General features: G+C 36.1%; 1 protein-coding gene across 5 annotated transcripts in view; it reads right to left on the bottom strand.

Annotated features, from left to right (window-relative positions):
- LOC138320773 (F-box/LRR-repeat protein 7-like) overlaps nucleotides 1-19,503 on the bottom strand; it is a 53,171-nt gene that overhangs the window by 4,207 nt on the left and 29,461 nt on the right. For 4 of the 5 annotated variants that reach the window (XM_069263971.1, XM_069263970.1, XM_069263975.1 and 1 more), the window contains one exon: nucleotides 2,354-3,277. In XM_069263971.1, the coding sequence (XP_069120072.1) occupies nucleotides 2,354-3,277 (924 nt within the window). Of the gene's footprint in view, nucleotides 1-2,353; nucleotides 3,278-10,567; nucleotides 10,939-19,503 lie in introns of those variants that run through there. The other variant, XM_069263974.1, reaches the window with a different exon arrangement.

Here is a 19,503-nt window from a genome sequence, read left to right as displayed (position 1 = left end):
ATCGATGTAGTGTTTTGATAATATTCAGTAAAGTATGCGAACAACTTAATTAAGGTTTCACAAACGCTGAGAGCACTTGGGTTCTTTAGATAAAAAAAGTTACAATAAATCCTAAAATATCTCTCTTATAAATCTTTAAATCTATGGTGACATGTTGTCAAACCTTATATTAGTTATTATTCGGGTCTGGATAGAATTACATTTATACCAGCAATACTATACTTCTTATAAGAAAAACTTGTCATATGAAGTAAAGAAAGTGTTGACAGTAATCGGTTCAAGTTAAAGCTTAGTAATTTTCTCAGAATAAACTTATCGATATGTTTTACAATGGTAACATGAATTACGCTGGGTATTTTAATATTTTAAAAAGCATGTGTGACAATAAGTGTTTTGTGTTCTAAAGGGTTGCTTTTAAAATCATTACAATGAGGGACAAAGCAGGATGTTAAAATAAGATGGTCGGCCAAAGCAGTTCTGTCAATTTATAAATACACCCTAAACCAATTATCTGTTTTCTTTATGAGAGTCGAGTACTATTTGATCATGGTGTAATTAGTTCTGTGTTTTGTCGGCGCGTTCGATACTGGACTTTTGTAAAATGCGTTCGATACACGATGTTAAATGCGGCCTGACGCGAAGTAATTATCGGAAGCCCGTTATGTTAGGACCTAGTGTTTTCGCTGCGTACTTGAGCCTGGAATAACAGATATGGTTTTACTGGTGATATAGATAACACAATATTACTACAAAGAGAGCGAATACACTTGATTTGTGGACAAAGCGCCAGGTATATATAGGACTAGATTTAAGGTTTCTAGTTGTATACTCGGAAAGCATATCGCATACCAACAGGAAACTACAAACGTTAGTTTGATCATTCACAGGGTTTGTCCCCAAAAAAACATTTCACATTCTATTGGGCATACACATTATCTCAATCGAATATCCGGATAACTAAGTTTACATGGCCCAACCTCGAGTTAACGAGGTTTGACTATATATGATTTAAAATCGAAATGAAATGAAATAAATGTTATGACAGTCAGTCTTAATGTTGTCCATAATTTTATGCTCTACAGAGGAAATATGTGTAGTTAAATTTATCAATCATGAAATAGCAACGCACAGCTGTGTAGCAGGCCTGACCTCAATTTCAAAGCAAAAAAGACACCAATGCCACACGCCCCTTTTACTGGTAAGTTAAAACCTCGGCCATCTCATTAAACAAGGAGGCTTATTTTGCGAGAAAACGGGGTTTGACCTAGATATACGAAATAATTTGAATTTTCGATTTAATTATAATCGTCATGGTTACCATAGATGTATACGTTATAGAATACTTTACTGTCTATTCAACGTTTTATTTGTAAAGAACATTGAGATTGGAAATGTAACAACATTCAAATTCAACCATGACAATTTTTAGTTCACCTGCCAATCTTTTTTTCCGAATCTGTCCTTTAACTAGGTATTAAGCTACTAAAGTTTAATTCAAGCCTGCTAATTCTTGATTCGGTAACGATCCGATCTACTCCCCTTTCGATTAAATGACAGTGTCCCTTTGTCCAGGACTTATTCAACCCTCGTTTTTTGTGTGTACCCCTCACAACACCTTACACTATTGACATTCTACAAGCACTATTTGCATTTAAGGCCATAAACAAACATTGGCGGGAAAACGTGTCGTCTGCTTCTTTCAAATCGAACCCGCCATTATCTCCTTAAACTGCATGTCGTCGACTTTATCATAACTAACCCGCCATTACGCTTTTAATACAATTGTGGAACAAAACCAGGAGGAAAATTGACCGTAAATAAGTTAGATTTAATGTATAATTGACCTAGCGTTGTTAACACAGAGGTAATATGTTATTACAACTCTGGATAAAGGATCGAGACACCAGTCTGCTATGTAGATACAAGGTTACACAACTTCCTTATGTGTTCTGTTCCTCTTCAGTGTCTTTATATCAAGTTTCATGATGTAAATTGTATCAATAACCCTTCCCTGCATAAATGAAATAGAATCTTGTTTCGATAGCAATTGATCGATGTTGCCTTCCATATTGCTTGCTACATGTCGTCACACGCAATAACTAGAATCATTGAACTTTTTTGTTTAATTATTTTAATGATTACACACCGTATAACCCTTAGTTTGTTACTTCAACCAAAACAATTTAAGTTTTTAACTCTTAAGTATTCAATGTCATCAGTGACAACTGCAAATTATTAGAAATGATATGTCTGACTATAGTAAATACTCAGGATGTTTTGGATTAAATTTCAGTTTCCATCTGATTCGTAAAAACTAGATAAATCTAAAATACGATTTAATAATTATGCTTACCTGTCACGTCAAGATGCTCAAGGTTGACACAATATGACGTCACTTCGAATAGTGCCTCGTTCGAGATATTGGAACACCCTTGAAGCTCTAGTCTGCGCAGTTCGGAACACCTCTTAGCAATAGTGTGAAGTCCTGCGTCCGAAAGTCTTTCGCAGCCGTTAACAGAGATACTTTCCACAAGAACACAAACGGAGGGAGTGTTGAAACTGAGTCTCTTTGTAAGGTACTTCAATGCCTTGTCCACATTGATGCGTTCATTACGAATGACAATATGTCGCCAAAGTAACGGGTCCCAAACTAGGTTATACCACCGACCACAAACGCGCGAACTTTTGCAAAGTTGGTCTGACGGTAAATTAGAGAATATTTTCACAATCACTTCATCCGTGAGTAAATCAAAAACAGACAGCCTCGGTGTCCGATATTTGGTCCCCTTTGATGTCATTTTATCGTTTTCCTGAAGTTCGATACGTTTAATATTGCTTTGTATCTCCTCCATGTGTTTATCGAGCTGGTATTCATACGCGGGGTTTTTGTAGCTGATTTTTGGTGGGATGGGTGTGCTCTGAATCGCGTGAGATGAAGAGGATTTATGAGACGAGATATGAGAGGCAGACGAATGGGTATTGACAGATGAAACTGAGCGGTTGGACATCGGCGATGGAGTAGACATTCTGTAATGCATGTTAAGGTCCTGTGGGTGATAATGCTGCGGATTTCTGTAAGAGTTCGGAGTATTAGAAGGCCAGGGAGGAGGTTTATTTCCCTTGTCGCGGTCTCGTTCTGTTGACTTCCGGTCATGTGATGGTGTGACTGGAGCCCCCTTAAATGTGGTCATACTAGACCCATGGGAGTTATAGGAAGGAACGTCAGACGCGAATCCTGACGAAGAGTCGTGGAGTGAGTCAGCCTTCTGGCTGTTGTCTGAAAATAAGAATGGAACGAATTAAAATGGAGTCAATATAAAAAAGCTATATTATTTATGGCGTAAAAATATGTATGTATAATTCATAGCAAAGTAAGATAGGACGTATACATTGTACTGAAAGACTATTTTCAGTCGATGTTATGGTTAGAACAAATATGTAATGTTTGTACAAGCCCTTAGGAAAAATACGGGAACAGGGGAGATCACTATACTGTGTTTTCCGTTAAGAGTAGCTATTGACTACTAATACCATTTTAACAGACGCGCCACCTGTTTTTATTATTACACCAGTAATAGGTAGCCGTTCCACGGATTCTATCAGATTTATCACACATTAAGAATGCAATGAAAATTTCTAACAAAAGATTTACTATCGGGTAACAGATCTGCACCAGGCACCGCTATACATATAAAATGTGAAATGTGAAGCGCAATCAACAGCATCTCACAATACAGACGTCTCCCCTTTACGAAATAATGGACTAAATGAAGACGATGCTCATAATCACATTAACATCCATTCTTCAGGAGAATCCGGTAAGCCCACTAGCTCGGGTATGAGTAATTTGTGACGGGGACCGCTAGGTAGCAATATAATACAGAATGGCTCCAATATCGTCCCTCTTTTGTCAGTAACTTAAGTTCTGTTTAAAATGAGCTCGACTACTGCCGCTACAGGTCCGGGTCACCCTGTTTACTTGGCCGTTCCTGGTAGTCTTAACGATCCTAATTTAACGTAATTATGTAACCCATTTTACGTTTTAGACATCTCGTCATTTAATACCAGCGGTAACAGTTTATAGTTTAAACACTATAATGTTTCTTCTCTCTCCGTAAAATTTAATCCCATTCCCAATAGCTTGTAAGAGCTATCCATACATATATATTGTCGATGATATCACTGACATGCATATATAGCTAGCGAGTGTATTGCTGAAACACAGCAACGCTCAAGAGAGCGCCCTGTCTTCCACCAAGTGGAAAATTAATTTACTTGCTCGAATTGTTAAAATGTTATCGCGACAGAGTCTGTACGTATACGAATGAAGTAAAAGTGGGTATTTCATCTAGTTATTTATCTGATAAGATATTCAGTGAAGTAGTAAATGCGAAACGTGTTGTTTGTATAGTGGTTTGGTAAATCACAAATCTACCACGTACTGTGGTCTCGATGACGATTGAGTTACATACCACTTAATCAACAGCAATGCGACATTAGATAAACATGTATCAATTTGTACTACGTTAAGATATACATGTATTTCTGGTTTCATTTGTTTCAGACAAAGTAAAAAGATATCTAGCTATTTCTATCGTTAGCTATAAGGGTGTATGATCGACAAACACTAGTTCTACATACATTCAAACAAGGCTGAGCTAGGTGACTGTTTATCTATAGATGTAATCTCCACATACATGTAATCCTACGCTGTATTAATACACAGAAATGGGTAGTAATTGCTAGTTTATTTTCTAGACAGCCCTCCTCAGAGTAAACATAGAATTAAATTTTAAAATACGGTGATTTGAACGCGTAATTAAATTAATAAGTTTTATTGATAGAAACTGGTTTATATTTCCGAACGGTGTAATTATGTGCAAGATACCCCGACTGAATTAACTACGGCGAGAGGAAATAGCGCATTTCTTTGTGTGCGTATATAGAATATTTGTCAGCATTATATTTCCAAAAATTTTATATCTTCAATGGAAGTATCGTCATAATCGACCACCGCCATGTATAAGTGATATCTTTATATAGACATGTGTTATTCTGACCCCGAGACACACCTAGATTATTCGACTAAACATTATATTATATATAACATTATGTTTAAAGTTATATGTGCCGTAACTGGGCGATAATTTTGACATGCTATTTTTTCATCATTGATTTATTAAACACCACAAGGTTTGATGAATAAAGCTGTAAAAATCATTCAAATGGCTTCAGATGACTTATAAACGTTAGTTATAAGACAGAAATTTTGTGCTGAAAAATTGTTGTTTTTATACCTTAATATGTTTAAATGAAAACATACCTGCAGAAGTCACTTTACAATTACTAAAAACATTGTAAAAATGTGTAATGAAATTGTAGACGACAATTTGGCTTCATGGTCTCACCCACAGGGACCTGGCACGACTTTTTTAAACTAACAGTATACATATATATATATTATAGTATCAAGGGTATGAACTCGGCGGTCGAGAAAAACGAACCTATTTTTTCAAAACCGTGATTATTTTAATAAATGGGTTCTACACAACATTGACGGATATCTTACCTTAGAGAGAAATAATTTATCTTTCCATTGAGTGTTTGATGAACAAAATTGGCCAAGTATTGACGAAGTTATGGCTTGATGAATCGGGAAATTTACGAAAAATATGCTAGGTAGACATTTCCCTGTCCGGTCGAAATGTCGTCTCGGCTCTAATGGGCACCTCAAAAACCAAGCCAAAATCACAAAATCTACGCTTGTGGTGGTAAACAGTATCCATAACTGTGTTCATCCACAATCTCCTTTGGAGGTGTCATGACCCGTACTTTGTAGAAACCCCATTTAAACATCGTGTAGCTCACTTACTTTAACCGTCACCGCCATGTTCATTTGTTTTTCGGAACGCTTCTCGAGTTTACCGACAAGCACAACATAACATAATTTGCATAATGTAGTCACTTTATGTAAAGTCGAGAAGCGTTCCGAGAGAAAAATGAACATGGCGGTGACGGTTAAAGTAAGTGAGCTACACGATGTTTAAATGGAGTTTCTACAAAGTACGGGTCATGACACCTCCAAAGGAGATTGTGGATGAACACAGTTATGGATACTGTTTACCACCACAAGCGTAAATTTTGTGATTTTGGCTTGGTTTTTGAGGTACCCATTAGAGCCGAGACGACATTTCGACCGGACAGGGAAATGTCTACCTGGCATATTTTTCGTAAATTTCCTGATTCATCAAGCCATAACTTCGTCAATACTTGGCCAATTTTGTTCATCAAGCACTCAATGGAAAGATAAATTATTTCTCTTTAAGGTAAGATATCTGTCAATGTTGTATAGAACCCATTTATTAAAATAATCACGGTTTTTAAAAAATAGGTCCGTTTTTCTCGACCGCCGAGTTCATACCCTTGATACTATAATATATATATGTATACTATTGGTTAAAAATTTTCGTGCCAGGTCCCTGTGGTCTCACCGTATGTACTCATTTCACATCACTATTGATGTAAATAAATGATTTTTGGCAGTACTGCCAAAAATCATTTTCAGCCCTTATTTGAATATGTAAAATTAAAACCTATGCATTGAAAGTACTGTAATTTTCAAAAAGTTGGTAATTTTTGGTGATGAATAACATATTAAAAGCTCATCTTGATTCGTGAGTATGAAAAATACGGCACATATAATTTTAATCCCCGAACATGTTTTATGTTTATGATAAATCGCCTTCGATGACCAGCCAATAAGTCATTATACCAAAAGGGAAATGATGTTACTACACGTACGAAGTAACAACACGTGCTGGACTGTCTTATAGAACCTGGATAACTATTCTCCTGATTTCAATGTGGGGACGGCAATAAACCCTGGGAGAATTAGGTACTATGACGTTAAACATGAAACGTAATTAAGACACTTGATACAAGCTTCATCAGATTTAGCTGGTCCATGTCACTCCCAGCAGCTACAAGTTTGGTTCGACACCAATCGACTGAGCCAATGGTCTCTCTCTCTTTACAATGTATGTATAGTACCCAGAGCAATTACCTCCAAGGTTCAAGGGACCAATAAAGACGATATAAACTGGCTATTTCATTATTTATTGAAACCATTGGACCGGAGTTTGTAGCTCATCCCGCGTCCAATTAATCTTCTACAAAAAGATAGTAAGATACCCTCGTCTAAACGTGATTTTCATTAAACCAGATCAATCGCCATTACGCACGCGTCGGCGTTACCATAGCTCTTGCTTCTACCAGTTTTGTTGGGAATGCAATAAAAGCGTTTTTGTGACCCACAAATTACTAGATAATGGACCAAGGATCCTAACAATCCTCGGTCGATACAACAGCGCGTTCGATAGAAAACTCTCCCCATGTTAGTTCGATACAGAAGCGCGTTCGATAGAAACTCTGCGGGACATTCCAAACAGAGATGTCGCCAGGCCGCTGGCTCATAGAACCAGGTATGCTACAAAGCATATACAGGTGATCAATAAAAGATAATAGACAACAGGTATAGAGGATCGGAGGACAACGGCATCCGTCTGGTGGGATGACCATATCTCAATTATATTGATTTTATACCAAACTTGTGTTTACACGGACACACAGACTATACAAGCCACAAAACAAGGCATGGTTAATTGTGGATGTAAAACCCCTTGAAATTGAATAGACGAGAAAATAACCAATACGAATGCGTCAATGTGGAAAATGAGACACACACAAAAACACGGAAACGTGTGTCAAATTGAGGACATCGTCGAGATTTGTACATGAACTTGTAAGTTAGGATTTCTGATATTATCTCATGATATGTCCTGTTACTGAATTATAAAAGAACACTAATATTATACATGTCTGATATATCAGAGTTACTTCCTTTCGTTTCACTCCGCCCGAATCTCACCCCGTCTGACGGAGTGAAACGAAGGGAAGTAACTTTACAGGCGGAGTACAGAAATGAAGGGAAGTAACTCTACAGGCGGAGTACAGAAATGAAGGGAAGTAACTCCGATAGATCAGAATAACATGATCACATGGTGACACATGAAAAAGGTAGATTAGATCCAGGTGTGCCGGACAAGTAAGGGAACTCTACTCCATCTACTATACATTATGTACCTGTCGTACCAGCAATTGAAGTGCAGAAATTAAATACACAAATTAAATCAAGATTTATACCTGCTATTACAATTATAAACGAGTTTATGTCTTTTGAAAATATCCCATTTTTACATGATAAACAGGCGACTTGTGTGAACGCGTCCATAAAATTTTATTTACAGAATTATGACCATTAGTACCCTTCAGGCAACTCTGAAATTAGAAACCCATTTTTATGATTTTTTTTTGTTGACAAATAAGATCCTACCTATATGTGTAGTGACCTTGCTTTGGATTGCTTCCTTACATAGGCATAAGACTTGATATTGACACTGGATCTTTGAACTACGGAACTGCATTCAAGGGAGAAAAAATACCAACTTTTTAAGTGTGAACTTTATTTTATTAAGTGTAGATTAAATGCCATTCAGAAATGTCCCGAGGATAGAAATATATATGGGTTTTAATCGCCAGAGTGGTTTGGAGCAAGGTCGATATATTTTGAGTAAATGAGTAACTGTCGTTATCTAAATACATATTAAGTAAGTTAGTTTCTCATTTAAGTTTTTCTCCTTTATTTACCCTTTTAAGATTGGGAGCCAGATACAATGTAACACTAGTTGAAAGGTCGAGTAGCTTGGCTGTGTGTTACGTTATTAGCGAACACCTATAGCACAGCCACCACAGTGCACAAGTAATGACATGCAATGAGTAGCATATAGGAATTGTCAACCTTTTGACTCGTACAACAGACTATATGTACATTATTTCTGGCGACATGGTCGTGATGTATGACCATGCGAAAAGATGTATATTTAGTTTTTTCGAACTTGGACAGCGAAACATTACATAAATTTACAATTCAAGCTCGTAACATGCTGCGTTTAACAAATGTATTCCGCTATGCATGGGTAATATATAAAACGATTTATGAGTTAATGCGAGCATTTTCTATGGTTCTCGTGACAGTAAAGAGATACACTTGACGTCGGTTAATATACACATGATCAGGGTTAATAAACCTGCGAATCAACACGAACCCTTGGACACATCTGATAGCGTTTGATATATAACCGATAATAAAATCTGACCATAGCACGCGGTCAATATTTGAAGACTTATTAACTGACCATCCATCACATCAAAACATACAGGTCGAACTTGGGCTAGCTTTGGCATAACTACAAAACAACATCCGAGATAAAATTCCGTGGCATAGAAGAAATGTTAATAAATTTTAATCAGTGACATGACGATAATATTGTCCTACGTAAATTTTAGACATCGACTGAAAACTCCATTATTTACAATCGATTCGGTCAATATTTTGATCAGTGACACGACTTGAGGTACTTGTGAATACTTATGAACCCTGTAAGTAACATACACTGGTATTACGTATGGTCAATATTTGGTTACTGACTAATGACACTCACTACTGTTCCTAAGCCGTGACAATCAACAACACATAACAATACCCTCTCACTCTCACACACTACACATCACAAACATAACAATGCTTTTGTTTCCACAACTAAAAGGTTTGGCCTACATAAAATTCATTCCAATAGAAACTTTTTAGACGTAAAATAATCAATAGTTTTGTTTTTGAAAACAGTCGATATTGTTACATAAAGTGCATCTATCACAATTTCGCAATTACAAAATATCGTTTTACAGAAAAAATATATATCATCACCAATCACTTGCTATGTAAAATATAAATTTTACAATTTAAGACAGGGCATTCCCAGGAACTCCTCCACAGAAACAGACCCCACACCTCCGTTAGAGAGGCGATTGTCCGTGAAAGGGATGATTTGACAATGAAAGGATTGATTTAGATGGTATCATCCTAATACACATCGCCGATTAAACTCGGATAATAGAGAGATTCAGAAGTGTTTTTGTGGTCTCCGTGTGTCCACGTTAATGTAAACAACTAAGAGGGTATCACTTTTACCTAGTCATACCGCCACCTAACCCGAGGTACGCTGGCTTTCTTTATATACGATTCCTCTGATAATGACATTAAAGTTCGATTTTCTCCCTGACAAGAGTAAAAAATGACAAACGATTTTTTTTCTACAGTAACACGTTACAAATCACAACGCGATGTCAACTTCATTCATGAAATCGTAATAAGGAAGAAACGGGATTTGATTAAGTATTTCTTTAAAATAAAAAAAATCATTCAACACGATTATTGTTATTTCTTTTTAGATAGAATGGGTTAAAATCACAAAGACACGTGTTTGTTGTTAATTAAAAAGAGAATGAGGCATTTCGTATTCAAAGTGATACTACTAAGACCTCAAAATTGCACATGTCAAAGTGAAAGGCTAAACAATTCTTTCAACATTTAGGACTTCCATCACTTTCAAATGCTCATTAAAATGTTTTACATGTGTTAGGTCAAATATGTAAATTAAGAATAGCTTACCATGATGGAGTATGAGATCTCCTATATACAACGGTTGAGTTTCCGTAATGTCTTTCATCGTTGACCAGTGGTCAATATTGTCCAGTTATGCTAGTAGCGCGTGCCGTGCTAGCGTCCGTCTGATGTTTAAATGTAACCTCAGTTGTCCCTACATTCCAATTAACTTACACCATATTCCAGAACCTATCCTATTCAAACACAACTTCTATTTTTACCAGCCAGTAAATGGAGATATTGGCCTTAGTAATGTGTGCCCCAGTCACCGTGTCGCTACAATACTAGAGCTTTTATCGGCAATGTCAATATTTCTCTGTGTATCGATACAGTCGCCCCTACCCCTCATTCACTTGCCCTGACAACTGGCGCTTACTGGTTGATTTTAAATAACTTCCGTCGGTGAATTAACTCAAAATACCTTCTCTTTTCAAAGCACCGCGAATTTTGGCTCCAAGTGGAGCATTATTTCTTTTGTGAAAAACCAGATAAAAGAGTTCTAAAAATAGTATTTGCGTGTTGCGAGTTGACAAGGAGTTATTAAAATTCCACAATGCACTCCTTTCTATGAAAATATTTCTGTGTTTGAAATTGTTTGCACATTCGTTTTTGATTGTTCGCACAAAAGAAAACACCGTTAGCTATAATAATGGCGTCACTTATCGAACTTGTTGGACAGGCCGGAATGCATAAACCGGATAGCTCAGCTTTTGTTTCCCACAGCCTGATTGACAGTAATAACTTGGAGCCTGATAACACCAGAACGGGTTAATTTTATCTTGTAGTCGGTACATTTCTGTCTACAGAATTTGTTTTGTGGTTTGATACAATTATATGAACATGTGTACTATTGTCATGGTGATTGTGTTTGTTGATATAATTTGTTTAATGCCAGTACAACCTTCCCGGTACATAATGTTTCTGTTAACACCTATTTGTTGTCAAGATTCAAGATTTTCAAGATTTTTTATTCACTCATGACATATGTACATATCTAACAAGAGGTCAAAAGGAACAAAAATAATAACAAAAATAAAAAAGGAAAATAATAGATGGACACAGTCATCAATAGACAAATTTAGACACAATGAAACTAACAATTCTATTTTTTCCTTATATAGTTTAAAGAAGCTTAATTACTCTCTGAATAAAACTACTTACTTAACTTAAAAGAGCTATATTACATATAGTTAACATTCCTTTCATTTTGTGAGAATTATGATTAGTAAAGTAGTATCTTAGTATATAATTTTCTCGTAATGCTACAACAGATTCATGATTACATACATATAGATAGTGGTACTCATCTCCAACACAATTTGTACAGAGAGGACATAACCTTTCCTCGCGAGGGATGTTGTTCCATCTGCCTGTCTCTATAGGGAATTTTAAATTAGAAGTTCTAAATTTACACAGATATTTACGTTGGTTATGATTCAGTTTCAAAAGGTATGGTTCAAAATTGAATTGAGACATAAATAAAGAATACATTTGTCCTCGCGAGGAACTGTCAATTTTCATGATACCATTTTTGAATAAATTGATCTTGTAGTCTTTGTTTAATAATTGTTTTAAGATAATTTCTATTACCTGTACAAGATAGTTGAAGTGACCGAGATTATACCGTGTGATTGTGCCTCCATCTGATACATGTATGATGAAGTATTTATGAAATGTTGCCGTTATTACGACCACTTGGTATGAAAATACATAGCGCAAAACTTCAATAACCAGCCGACCCCAAAATATGTCCCCTTTCTGTATCTACATATACCCTATATTTACTATCTTCAGTTACGACATCTTATAAGTGTACTAGCGCCATATATAGTTCGAAGTCTGTCATGTTTGTTCACGTCAACTAACTTTGGAACCAGCAACATTGCCTCATACCAAAAACAAAAAGAATACAAAAAAACAAACGAATTAAAAATACCAACGACGCAAATCTCGATGGTAGAAAAAAATTTCCTACGGGAATCACCGTGATACAAATGACGTACAGTTAGCATATGATGTTAAAAGTCAGACACGAGTCCTATGACCACAACGAAAACGTTGACCTTAGGGATAAACCGACCGATATGGAGAAGATTGGCATGAATTATGAATTAAGGGATTAGCGTTTGAAGTTTGAATATTACATTTGTAGCATACCATGCATTGGTAAATGGATGATCTTATAAATAAATATACATAATGATCAAGTGAGCCATATCGACAGTCGGACTCCATCGTCTGTGTTAAACATCCAATAATACCCAGTCTATAACACCTACCACGAGGAACATGAAGGGATCTCACTGAGCAGATTTTTACGGCCCGTTGGACCTTTTGTCGGTGTGAACCGACCCACACGTAATGTCTGTAACTGTGAATTCTGCCATTGATAACGGTACTAAATACCTGAAGGGATCAACGTTCTATGTCATCAAAAGGCTTCAACACCCACACAACATAAATAGATATCGTCACAGCATAGCATTCCAGAAAATTCAAATAGATCTACTTGTATGTTTTAGTTTCGTCACACAGAATTTAGTCATATATCTGGTGCAATAAGGAAGCATCACATTCACTAGTATCACTACAACAAAGGGCCTATATACCAACGCCCTTGCTTAAACTGAAATGAAAAAAAATGCAAATAAAAAGTAAAGGTTTATGAAACAGCTTATTTTGATGTGTAAACTTTCATATATGTTTTCCAAATGGTGTATAGTGTGATGAAAGCAGTGGATTGTTTATTCCATCTGAAGAATTTGCTGTTTTCTCCTAAAAGTGATCTAGGAGTTGAAAGATTGTTTTGTAAAGACGCATATTTGGAAGATATTAACTTTCTACCATAATAGGCGGCGTTATTCAACTGTCGGGACATTTAATAAACACTGCAGCTGTTGATTAACAATTTGTTTATACCACACATGGTATAAACTTTGTACGCATTCTGATTGGCTGACACGGTGAACTTTGACCGAATTACTTATTTCTTAGTGTCACGTCATCATTGTCAACGTCATCAATAATCAAATGACGTCATTTTGTATTCTGCTCGCCGCTTGAAGTCTAAAACTGCTGCTGGAAAGCGTATGCGTCGTGGTCTTTGTGTCACAATACGTGACGTTTTCAAACGTGCTAAATTGACCATAAGTACTAATAATACATATTGACGGACAATAATTTCAGTGATGATTTTCGTAGATTTAACGTGTGTGACACGAACTTGGTGATCTTGATGGTAACTGTTTGATGATTATCTGGCGGGAAATAGACGATGCCGTGTCGTGCGAATGTTTTTACATGTATATATGTAGTCTGACATTGAGCTTTATTTTCTGGAAGCAACCATGAATGAGCATTATTTGACCCTAAAGATATTCCCAATTAGAAGAATTTGATATCGATGGATTCTTTATCAAACGATGACTTTTGAATACTAATTAGTGTCTTTTTGCTGATGAACATATTATTACACCTTATTTGCATATTTCGGTTAATACACGTTACCGTATCCCCGCCGTATTTTTATCAGCTAAAAAGAATAAGATTGTGGTAGAAACAGGTCACACTACTCGTGGTTGTTGAATATTGAGTTTATTCCACTCTCGTAAGTTATTTTTTAAAAGTTACGAAAGACACTCGCTAAAGCTCGTGACTTTTGTAACTTTTCAAAAATAACTCACTAATGTGGAATAGATTCAATATTTAACAACCACTCATTGTGTATAACCTCTACATATACAGCAAGGTCATGATGAAGGTATATACTAAGTATTATAAAGTATTAATGGGATAAACTTACATAAAACCATAGGTCACAAAGACTCTAATCCAATAACCATTTACAAACACTCTTTAATCCTGTTTCTATTCTTGTTTGGCCTTGCTCCCGAATATCATGACCTTCCGTGAGGAATACAGAAATATTTGTACTATGACTGAACATGCACATACGTTTAAACGTCAAGGACATTTTTATGGTAAATTTTTCACATTCCATATAAGAAACAGAAATTAGCTTCTTATATCGAGTTTTCAGTATATATACGAGCATATCCATAGAACCATCACTTTCGACATGCAATTTACTGTAATGTTGGACTTCCGCAAGGGGAAACACTGCCATGGCGTCGCTTTCACACGAATCAATGACATAATTTCCATAAACAAATGACATAAGTGTCACAAGTTAGGTAAGTGCCATCAACATGTTTATAAGAAAAGCTTCTATCAAAGTATTTTGGTTAAATCACTTTATTTTGTATGATTCAACGTAATGGCGGAAGTCTGTAACCAGCAGCCAATCGAGAAACGACGCTATTTTTATCCCAGGAAATACCTTGACGAATGGTTATCCTTAGATTATCGACTTCCTTGCTGCGAGCTTATAATCGAACCTGGGGCGACCCTGTCTATGATTGCTTTGTCTATCTCCTAATCTAGTGTATTGAAACTGACGAACAGGAAATGAATACAATAAAAAATCGTCTATCGATGTAACTAGGTATACTACAGAATATATACTGAACTTTTTTCTCAGAACAAAATCAATTTTGAACGTAAGTTAACAAAATTAATGTAATCTTACACTAAAATAAATTACATGCATTTTCAAATCTCGTTAAAGAAAGTTGACTTAATCTGTATTCTGTGACAATTGGGTGCATTTGGAGTCCCAACTGTTATAGCAACAGCCATGTAAACTAGTCTTTATGTACCCTTCATAGAGAATTTAGAAAGTTGTATAATAGGATTTAATTTAATTTTAAATGCGCTGTTCCATTACTACTCGGGTATATAAATGAAGATTTTACCAGCAGCCTAATTATCTGTACACACGCACACGGACTTCATTAAAGTGGCCAACGACAATCACGCGTGTTACAGGAATATAACACAACTTATTAAAATCAATGATTATACTTAAATAGCACCAGTTTAATCCTCATAGAAGGTCGCGATTTACAATGTAGTTTACAGACAGATCAATAAAGCTTTAATTTATTTATAGCATTTCTTTTGACCTTACAAAATAGATAGTATAAGCCCCTGCACTATTTTGAATGAAATACCCTGGCCGTTTATACGTGACTAATCCCTGCTCAGCTGTGCACTTTCCTTATCGGATGATACAAATTCTTGATATTTATCAAACATCCCTGTCTGTTTGTACAAATATTCAATAATTTACACACACATTTTAAACACAGCGGTATACAGCAGTGCAACTACCAATCGCAGCGACTCGACTGGAGCACCTTGTCGCATTCCTTAGTAGCTATAGTATAAACCAAACTCGACACAGCGAGCTCAGTGTTTTCCTGTTTACATTTTATGTGTCTAATCCACTGGAATTTACTTAATGAATAACTAATAAGCTCCTCTAAAACGAGCTTCAATTCATATTTCTAATGCATTGGAACCGCGTTATTTCGAAATAAACAACAAACTGGTTAATTAAAATCCTCAACGATACTAAAAGTACATTTCACTTCGAGTAAACATTTCGACATCTGGATATTTCTTGTGCGCCCAGTAAAGTATTCGAATTTTAGATTCCCGTGTTACATTGCGAGTTCAAGATTGTTTTCTATGCTATATTGAATATTTTTTCTTTTATTCGCATCACAAGCTGTGACCTCCACATAACATTGAACCGACTTTGTTTGCTCCCGTTCAGAAAAATAATCCTCGACTTATAGCGACTGTTTTAACTACTTAGTCTGTGACATAAACGATCGTGACATTTTTACGTCGACATATGACGCCATCTTATTTACGAAATCAGTGACGCGACAGTATCATTGCATATCCCTGGTTACGTGAAATGGATATTAGAGTCATTCCACACGGCCTGTATTGTACCGGAGTCTAACAAAGCAGTCTTTAAACTCAATATAACTCGAGAAGACTAGATAAATTTCAAAGGCCATAATATATATATGACTGTAAACAAGACAAGATTGATGTCACTGGTCGTAAATGAAGTTATAACAAAAATCTGAAATAAGACGTTTGGTCGGAGAAATACATAATTAAGACTAATATTAAAAATTTAAGTCCGCTCTTTATGTTGGGCTTTAGAAACTTTGTCAATAGATGTCGTGGTACACTGATGGCTCATAAATATGAATTATGTAAGTGTAATATCAGGGCTTGGGTCTGAATGCACTTTGTGGCATCATTTGACGTAATTAACATCTCTTTCGGGCAACTTGATGGAGTAATTAAATATCATATATCTCGTATCACGTTAGCAATATTACCATATACCCCAGAGAAGGGTAAGAAACTTGAACAATTTCTAGAGGAATGTCAGATAAAAGTGCACACAACAGAACTTCAACGTGGACTGGAGATAGTACGTATAAAGAAGTAGGAACTTAGAGCTAACCGCTTCTTTGTAGTTGTACAATCCATCATCATGACTTTCTGTTTTCTTTATCAAGAAACCAACAAACAAACATGTATCGGTCCCTAAGTCTTCAAACTGAGCATTACCGTCAGTAACTTTTAATTATGTCAGCAAATAAAACGCGAAGCTTTACAAGCATGGCGGACTGGCGGTCATGCACACCACAGGAAAAAATATTTGTGATACGTGAGCTAGGGTATCGTCTGACCAGTAATTCATGCTTACATCGCTATTATAGCGGTGTTACACTTCTACATAATCATCATCTCACCATAAAATATCTCAGGTTTTACAAAATACCACTATTAATGGGTATATCATTGAAATATTACAGTTACCATTCCCGCCCTGGTGTGTGAATCATTAGTGATTCCCCCATCATGGTCAACTCCATCCCCCAATATAGCACCAGTACCTACAGTCACTCGGCTTCAACAGGCGTCAGTTCATAAAGATTGAGAAAGTTTAGTAGTCAGTTATCAGGCATCGTGAATGTTACCGGTGCCTTCCTAATACACTGCGACCTTTCGTAGTAATATTTTCTAGAAGAGAAGCAAGATTGTCGCAAGATGTAACGTTTAATAAACTTATACTTTCGGAGAGGTTTTTAGTGTGACGTCGTGTGTTTATGAGCGTAACTTCATACGATTCTGCTAAACTGTATCGTCCTACACTGTATCAGACCATTCAACATCTTGAAAGGTTTATAGAAAGGGCAAAAACATGATTAACAAATTATCAATGTACATTGAGATTCGGTAGTGTTTAAAATTGAAACATGTCTTTTAAAGAAATCTACATACCGAAACTCGTATACCAAAACTTGTTACAGCGTGATGTTATATTTCCATTCTAACCATTTTTTCCCAGGCACCTTCTCTATAACCTTGGAATGAGAGGGTATAGAGAACGCTGTTTAATCTGGACATACAACACTGTACGTGGTTCAGAGATCAACAATATTCTCAATTTCCGTCCCAACATACAGTCGGATGACAAAAGAATTCGGCGATGATTTATCACACCTTTTAGTAGTGCCTCCTCTGTTCACAGTCCTTTTGAAGGCTACAGCAAGTTTAAGTAATGGTTGATGTTTAAATGGTTGTTTATGTTATTCGTATTTATTGTCGACAAAATTATAGAAATATCGTTATAAAAATGGAGTGCCACAGTTCAAGGCTGACGGAACGATTAATCTAAAGGATATCGATGAGCTATACCCTATATACTGGCTTTGGCAGGTCTCAGCGGCCAGGTGAATGATCAAATGCATAAACCATATAATTTTTAGTACGATTGGTCCAGAGGTTGCTGATTTAATTTTGTGACACGTGATGAGAAGTTTTCAATAAAAAAAATTCTTAGCACCACCTACATCCGTCCAGCTGAATGCCTCTAACATCTGTACTAGTATATATAAGCACCGTTAAAACCAACAGAACACGGGATTCATGCAATTGAATCGAAGAAATAACATAAATAGTTTAACATGACTACCAGTGAAGTTACACCAAATGATGCAACGTGGGAAAACATAAAAACAGTGGTCACGTGACCGATACAATCGTGTCACTATTGACAATCGACTAATTGTCTCCTGGAATAACAAAAAAGGCAAGAACATTCAATACATCAATGAAGTTTTGCTCCCGAATGTCGTTTCCTTGGCATGACTTTTTTGTCCATACAGCTGTCCGAGCTATTGATCGAATGTGTAATTGGTGACCCCTTTTCATGACAGATGCCCCAAGACTTTCATTATCAGAAAATGAATGCAGTTTATCTGAAAAAAAGGTCATTCCATCCATTCGAACATTATGAAATAACGATTGTTAGAACTTTTGTACTCAGTGATAACAGGTATATTGTTTGAGAGAGGTGACGGCATCTGCTGACAGATGCCTGGTAAGCTAGGAGACTTTTCCTCGTAAACACATGTGAAACAGTATGTGACATTTGTATGTATTACTGGTATAAACTGATTAATCTAGAAACCTTTGTCTAGACTCTATCTCTAGTGATATGACGTGTGTTTGTGGTGTCAAAGTTAGGTGACATACCTTATGTTCATCGTGTGACATTCTAACCACAACAAAAGCACAAGCTCTTACATTAACGACCTTATACGTTAGAATTAGAAATAATTTTTGTATTTCTACTTTTCCTGTTAGCTCTGTTTATATTAAGTGCACTTTTGATGATACCACAGGAAGATTTGTGTACAATTTACATGCATTTCGTGAATGTAATAAGTATTGTATATATATATGTAGTTAAGTGTACGTATACCAAAGTTATATATTAATAGTAGTTAAATAAAGGTTTCACAACGAGTAGTTGTTGGATATGGATTTTTTTCAAAATTATAAAAGACACGAGCTTAAGCGAATGTCTTTTATTACTTTTAAAAAATAACTTACGAGTGTGTAATAAATTCCATATACATTAACCCCGAGATGTGTAACCTATTTATACCACTATGAAATCATCTACAAGAAGGCCAAAAAAGATAACGTTATTTGCCTAC

The sequence above is a fragment of the Argopecten irradians genome, chromosome 4, assembly GCF_041381155.1.
Source record: "Argopecten irradians isolate NY chromosome 4, Ai_NY, whole genome shotgun sequence".
Lineage (NCBI taxonomy): Eukaryota > Metazoa > Mollusca > Bivalvia > Pectinida > Pectinidae > Argopecten > Argopecten irradians.
This window is presented reverse-complemented; position numbering and strand designations above follow the sequence as displayed.